Source organism: Notothenia coriiceps, unplaced genomic scaffold, assembly GCF_000735185.1.
Source record: "Notothenia coriiceps isolate Sejong01 unplaced genomic scaffold, NC01 NC01_scaffold00027941, whole genome shotgun sequence".
NCBI classification, from domain to species: domain Eukaryota; kingdom Metazoa; phylum Chordata; class Actinopteri; order Perciformes; family Nototheniidae; genus Notothenia; species Notothenia coriiceps.
Genome location: NW_011360642.1, coordinates 1 through 7,701, shown reverse-complemented (window position 1 = coordinate 7,701; position 7,701 = coordinate 1). Strand labels below are relative to the sequence as shown.

The window sequence follows — 7,701 nt, the reverse complement described above, 5'->3', positions numbered from 1 at the left end:
GTGTGCCTTGGCAGTCTGGACAATATACAGTATAATGACGATATCATGTTGTTGTTTATTGTATTTTTCACAACTGACAACAATTGGATTATGACACAACATTGCTGAACTTAAATTAACAGTTGTTTAACACTAATGTAGTATTCACTTGAACACAGAAAGTTTAATTGACAAAACTTTGCTTCCGAATATCTCAAAATCCCAATAATAGGACCGGTCTATATCAATACTCAAAGGTTTTGGGAGGCATTCTAGTCAAGGGTCTTTGTCTTCTATAATGTGTCTCATGTTTTTGTATGTATCTGTATTACTATACAATAAAGAAGAAAAACCCTCNAGGAGAGGAGAGAACTGGCTCTCGAAATCCTTGAGGCATCAGGTAAATAAATTAGGGCCGGGACTCGATTAAAAAAATTAATCTAATTAATTACAGGCTAAGCCTGTAATTAATTAGATTAATTTTTTTAATCGAGTCCCGGCCCTAATTTATTTACCTGATGCCTCAAGGATTTCGAGAGCCAGTTCTCTCCTCTCCTGTGTCATGTATTTCTTTGAACACTCGAAATTCACATTCGGGATCAGAGGGAAGGACTCCATGACTGCCTTTGCCATCTAAACAAACAACACTTATGTTATGGAGGGTTTTTCTTCTTTATTGTATAGTAATACAGATACAGACAAAAACATGAGACACATTATAGAAAACATCCACCCTTGACTAGAATGCCTCCCAAAACCTTTAATTATTGATATAGACCGGTCCTATTATTGGAATTTTGAGATATTCAGAAGCAAAGTTTTGTCAATTAAACTTTCTGTGTTCAAGTGAATACTAATTTAAGTTGAGCAATGTTGTGTCATAATCCAATTGTTGTCAGTTGTGAAAAATACAATAAACAACAACATGATATCGGCATTATACTGTATATTGTCCATTGGCCAACCTGCCTGCTAAATATTATGGTGATCAGCATCGGCCTTTAAAAAAACCTTTATCGGTCAACAACTAATTTTGACAGCTTTTTGAATCCGTCCTTGCATTAAACTGTCTTTCACATTAAAAACTCTGCTTGTTAACTGGATGAAAACAGAATCTCTTCAGCTCACCTTCACAACAATGACACCACAGCACAGTTCTTTGACCCAGTAATGATTTTTGAATGATTAGGTCACATGACCTGGAAGGTATTGAAGCAATATGCTAATTTTTGCATAAAAATATTAATATAAAAATATTTAGACTATTAAAATGCAATAAAAAGAGGTGTGTCCTATGCAGCCAGTGTAGTTCTTTGACCCGGCACTGATTTTGTGAATCGGTCACATGACCTGGAAGTTATTGAAGAAATAAGCAAATGTTTCCATCAAAAATATTAATAAAACATATTTAAAGTATTAAAATGCAATAAAAAGAGGTGTGTTCAATAAATGTATGCTCTAGGGTGAATTTGCTTCACATTCACACAATCGAGAAGCTGTCGATTTATTTTTATTTTAACATTTTTCTTGTGTAATTGTAAATGTCATTTGTTGATGGTCCCTAAGTGAAAGCCTCGTTTCGCGGAGAAGATCTCCCCGTTAAACTGACGCTGCCGGCGGGTCCGGGAAACTGATGCTGCTGGCGGGTCCGCGAATGTCCGTCGAATATCCAACCTAAAACTAAATTCACCGCGGTAAGATTTGAGTGGTTTTCCTAATTTAAATGAATATTTTCATGAACATTCTGCTGTTTTTTTAATGAAAATTCTTAATTGAAATATCATGTTACCCAATGACTCGAAATCAATGCAGCATTATAGTACAATACTGGACAAATACTAACTACAGGTTGATATGATCGAACATAAATCCGGGATGCGCCTTATAGCAAACCAAGCTGCCCCAGCCATACAACCCCGCCCCTTCCGTTACCACAGCCACTAGCTAAATGTCCAACTGCTAGCTTGCAACTGAAATCAGTGGAAGTCAGTCAAGTCTTCGTAAATTGTAAACATTAAACTGTCCGGCACTTTTAAATCTGGAGGGCAGGTCTAATCATAGGGTCTAACCAAAAGACTGTATATTTAAAGGTCTAACGCCAGCATGTGCTCCGTCCTAGGATGTTGTTCTTTGAGTCGCCATGCGCAACGCTTCAAGTTACCTGAGGATCCGGACAGGAGGCTGGAGTGGGTTCAGTTTCTTTTTGAAGAAAACAAGCAACAACTTAAAGAATCGTGCTGGACTGACATCACCATATGTAATGAACACTTTACTGATGACTGTTTTGAGCACCCGAGTACGGCGGCAGACACGGTCCAGCTGAAGCCCAGTGCCGTCCCCTCAGTGACGGTCAAGGCAGAACCAGAAGAGCTGCTGGAGAGCCCACACTATGTGGTGAGTCTAGTTTGACAAGTGGAACATATTTTTTGTTGAGTGTCTAATAAAGTCACGACATTCTAATAAAGCTGGATATATGCGGAATGTTAATCTAATAATCATATACATACCTTTGGGAGTTTTGCATGTTTACCTTTAGTATAATATGCTAGATCTATTGTTAAATGAATTGTGTGTAGGCCTATGCTGTTTAAACTGAGTAAATCCATACCTCTTTTCCCGATAAAATCAGTTAAGAATTAATATCTGAGACCTATTAAATGGAATAACTAATGTAACTAAGTCCTTTTTGCATTCACGTCATAAACACTCAACATGCTTCATGACGCAATAACCACAGTGAAATGTGCCAATCAACATCCTTCATTTAAAACAGATTTGCTGTCCACTGTCATGTAAATCACGTCCACATTGTTTAACATTCATACATTAGTGTGCTAATCCACCTAACGTGGGGCACAGCCCGGTTTAAAGGCTGCTTGTACTCTGACAGGTGCTTAATGGCACATTGCCTCATCCCCACAGTGCTGTTGAGGTCACACACAGTGTAATGAGCACTTACCGTGTTACTGCTGCCCAGTCTGTGAAATTCTGTTATCCCACTGCCCGCATCTACAGGCTAATGTAGCCATTAACCATGATGGTGTTTAGTATACAGATTGTTCAGTTAGTACACACATATTCATGGTACTCTCAGGTGCTCTGAAACAAATGTTTAATGTCCTAGTGTGCTGCTTGTTAGGAATGGAATGAATGCTTGGCCTGTGATTTTGCTGAGAACACCAGGGGCACACTTTACCATTAAGCAAGGTAGGGACCTGCCATTATTGTACAAACCTTTGTTCAACTACAATCCTTTACTTTTGTCCTTTGTGTAGAAGCCTGTGGATAACCAAGGTGCTGCTCCTCAGTGTGGTGACCTTAAGGATTCAACTTTAAATCCACCTGACGCTTTGAATGCCGTCTCTTCTGGATACCCCCAGATACAACTCAAAGTTAAGAATGTGGATCTGAACAATCAGGAGTGAGTTAAACGTCCTCAACGGTTTGTGGATTTTTTTCAGTTTGCATTACATTTAACAATTGTTTTATTTTCCTTTCAGAGCTGCTCCTCTGCAGGTAAAAGCAAAGCATGTTGTGAATGAACGCTGCCTCTTCCAGTTGTTCCGCCGTAAGTGCCCGTCATGTGGATGCAAACTTCAGATGGAGAAGGTCACCTATGGCGAGCTCATCATCTTGAACCGACAGTGTGTTCAGTGTGACTATAGACACCAGTGGAAAAGCCAAGTCGATGCCAGCGTGCCCACAGCTGAAGATCAACCCCTAACAGAAGATATAGACGTAACGCCAGAGACCCATCAGGTAGGATTATAATCACACAACATATCCACACTGACTGTAAATAATGACCTCCTAACTTACTCCATCCTAAAGCCCTAGAAGGACAAGAATATGTTTTTACTTTGCATTCCTTGTGATCTTGAGAGAAAAACTGATTAAAATAATGATGTATTATTTAGTAGACTGCCACTATGCTCTGGTTGTTATGCTAATGACTAGTTTACAGTATTACTTGTGTAACACTAAGTCAATGCAGGGCTTATTCTTGCTGAAGTTACTGTTTTCCTGAAGTTCTGTGGTGTATTAATACATCTGTTGCATCTAGTAGAAGCTCTGAAGGGTAAAATCCTTTAAGGAAATAAAAATGCCTGAATAATGTTTATTGGCTAATGTAAATAGCAGTTAAGAGTAGTACAATCCTGCTACCGTAGCCTTATCCATAGCATCATGGATACAACTACAAATCTGAGCACTAAGCATATTCATAGCAGAACAGAGCAGCTGCAGCTGTGCTCACAGTGGCTGTCTACTGTCAGGGCTGATTATGAAAGGAGTGATGAGAAATAAATGCATAATGTATAGTGTCACATCATCCCTCTTATCTGTAGTATCTGCAGAGCGTTTTCCTAAACTGGCAGGCTATTACGGCCTGAACTGTTTGCACATGGGCTGACTTCTCATATATAATGTATTTGAATACTAAATCATAAAGGTGACTGCCGCCTTCTTGGTCATTTGTCCATAATATCCTGGGCTGTATAGACTTAGACACTTTTCCTATTCCAGGTTTTCATTGTTGTCGTTGTATTTTTCACAGAAAACCTCTACTGATGGCAACCCCAGCAGCACAGTTCTCTCTGAGATTGTTACGTTCAGTGATGAAGAAAGTGATCCGTCGGATGAAGGAGAGCAAGGGGTTGAAGGTGGGGTGAGTTCAGATTTGGAATGGGAACCAACTGAGGATTTCACTGAAACGCTCACAAAGGATTCTGAAGACGAAAGCGGAGAGGAACAAGATTTGTATAATAAAGGGCTCTGCACGGAGTGTGGACGTTTTTTCCTGAAGTCTCACACATGTGAGCACAAAGTAAAGCCCTATTCCTGCAATATATGTGGCAAAAGATGTGTTAATGAGCTGTCTCTGAAATCTCACAGCAGAATCCACGATGAAACATATGACCATCTGTGTAAATACTGCCACGTTGCCTTCAAAACAAAGCTGGACAAACTAAAACATCAGCAGACCCATGAAGATAGCACAGATCCCTATAAATGTCCTCACTGTCCAGAGACATTTTCCACCTATAAAAGACGCTTGTACCACTTGGCAAAACACAGAATATCAAAGAAGCCCAAATGTGAAGTTTGTGGGAATGAATATAGGAGTGCACGTCATCTTCGGAGACACTCTATTGTGCACACAGGATTGAAACCGCATAAATGTTCAGAGTGCGAACGCAGCTTCAACCAGGCGGGACACCTGAAGTCCCACATGCGTCTGCACACAGGAGAGAGGCCTTTTAAGTGTCTGCAATGTGACAAAAGCTTCAATCACAACGTGAGCTTGAAGAGCCATTTGCAGAGTTACCACTTATCAAGCTCTGGCCTGGACGGAAGAATTGTAAGTTAAAAAAACAGTCAGCCCCACTGGTGATGCTGACGACAGTAGACATGAGAGAGGCACAGACTCTAGGTTTGACAATGTGGAAAGAGAAGAAGATACAGAAGAAGAGAAATTAAGACTGTGCAAAAAAGAAGGAGAAATACAGGAAGACCTAAAGGAAGGTCTGAGAGAAATTCTGCAGGCAAACGTTGAAACTCTAAGACTGTAACATCTAAACAGGTTCCAGCGATGAGAAAAGTGAAGACAAGCAATCAGACAGTGACTTATCCTTTGAATTGGCAGAGCGCGAAGAAGAGGATGAGTAAGACCTTCAGGAAGAGCATCAACGAAAATGAGACACAGCAGCCAGAGCAGCGGTAAAAGCACGGGGAAACTTAACACATAAATACAGTTTAGGCCTAAATTATTAGCCCCCCAGGAGTTATGGAATATTTTCCTAATGTTTCCAGCATTGATGAAACTTGATATAATCAACCATTCACCAGTGCTATTGAGTAGCTTTTGGTACATTTTGGAAAATAAAATAAGTTTGGCTCTTTATATCAAATATAGTGAAAAATGGGTTGGTCAAAAATATTAGCCCCCATGTGAATTTTTGCTTTCAAAACACACCTAATCAACCAATCAGCTTTCAAGCCACACCTGAGCATTCATTGTGAGCTAAGTTAACAATATATCATCATACATAAAGAATAAAAAAAAAAGATATTGGATATGCCATATCGTATATGGTAGGCTAATGCACAGTGTGCATAATATAGGTCTTAAATCATCCCTGTTGTAATAAATTTGTTTCATTTAAATTTTTTCCCCGTTGTAATAAATTAGTCAAATTTTTCGATCAATAAAACACAGTAGCAACTTCTATATGTTTCAGATAACTTTATTTACACACATGCACACACATGTTCAAATGTTCTCAACGGAGAATGAAAATTACTTGCCTATTAATAAGGGCAAAATAGTACAAATGGCACTTTTGGCTGAACAAGCAAGATAGAAAAATAGGGCCCGCCTAATTATACAAATAAAAAGGCTGAATAACTTAAACTTAGGCCCTAATTAAAAATGAAATCCCCTTAGCCTATATATAGGGCGGTTTGTAGCCTAATATTAAAAACAATAAATCAATGGCATAAATGTTCTCAACGGAGAATGAAAATAAGGGAAATAAACTAGGCTACAACTGGAAATAATTTAGGCTATGAGGACAGCTTAACTTGGCCCGTCGGCCGCCGCCTGATAAAAAGGCTGAATAACAAAAAATGTAAGCCTACAAGCAGGCATATGGTTTGTAGCCGAATATGAAAAGGCAAATCAAATTCACATTTGGCGCATCTATCTCGCGGACCTCAATCTAGGTTCCTTGCTAAAAAGACAAGCATATTTACTTTGTCTGGCTTTATTTGTGCGCGTTGTGGTGTCACCGTGTTCCCTGCGGTGCTGAAAATACGCTCAGACGCTGCACTTGACGCACATATGCAGAGGTATTTGCGGGCCACCATGGAAAGCAACGGTAAGCGTGTCTCATTTACTTTCCACCACTGAAGCGGGTTTTCCCCCGTATCGATTGCGTCCTCCTGTGTGTAGACAACCAGCTCTGCGTGTGCTCGCTCCACTACAGTGAGGACTGGTCTCGCTGCAACCGCTCTCCTTGCCAGCAGACTGGCCAGCGTTGCTTTCTTCTTCTTGGCCGGCTGCTCTTCTCCCGCATCTTGTTGCGCAAACGTGCTCTCTCCTTCCTCCACTCTGATTTTAACTTGACTCGTCTGCTTCCCAGCACTATCATCTCCGTCTCAATTCCCTTTTTGTCTCATCCACATTGCTGTAATATTCACGGTAGCGGGGGTCTACAAAGGTGCAGTTTCGCAGCAGTTTTTGCACAGAGTCATTGGCATATTTGGCCTCCAGCTTTGCCAACATCCCCGACTTCAGCTGAGCGGTTAACTCCACATCACTTTCCGATGGAGCCAGAATGTCCTCCTTTAGGAGTTGGAGAATGGGGAGGATGGATGAGCTGGTCACATACGCATCACCCGACAGCGCATCTGTGAATGTGCTCACTGGTTCTAGTCCCTCATTGACCGCTTTAAGGACATCAACGTCTTGCCATGTCAGGTGGATTGATGCCCGTCTGTCATCTGCCAGCACCTGTCGATTGGCTCGAGCTTGCTCAATGATCCGACTAATCATTTTTTGCTTCGAACCCCAGCGAGTAGGGCAGTCCTGCACATGGAAATATAGTATTAATAATGGCCTAAAATAATAATAATAATAATAATAATAGCCTAATAATATAAGCTAATAATAGAAGCATGCATAGTTACAGCAAGCAAGCAAGCATGTAAGCTATAAATTAT

At 40.4% G+C, this 7,701-nt stretch overlaps 1 protein-coding gene across 1 annotated transcript in view; it reads left to right on the top strand.

Annotated features, from left to right (window-relative positions):
* Nucleotides 1–5,714, top strand: part of LOC104957887 (uncharacterized) — an 11,661-nt gene extending 5,947 nt beyond the window's left edge. Inside the window, exons 6-9 of the mRNA XM_010785565.1 lie at nt 2,070–2,373; nt 3,255–3,400; nt 3,480–3,738; nt 4,535–5,714. Of these exons, the coding sequence (XP_010783867.1) occupies nt 2,070–2,373; nt 3,255–3,400; nt 3,480–3,738; nt 4,535–5,347 (1,522 nt within the window). The 3' untranslated portion in view covers nt 5,348–5,714. The remainder of the gene's footprint in view (nt 1–2,069; nt 2,374–3,254; nt 3,401–3,479; nt 3,739–4,534) is intronic.
* Nucleotides 5,715–7,701: the final 1,987 nt, after the last annotated feature.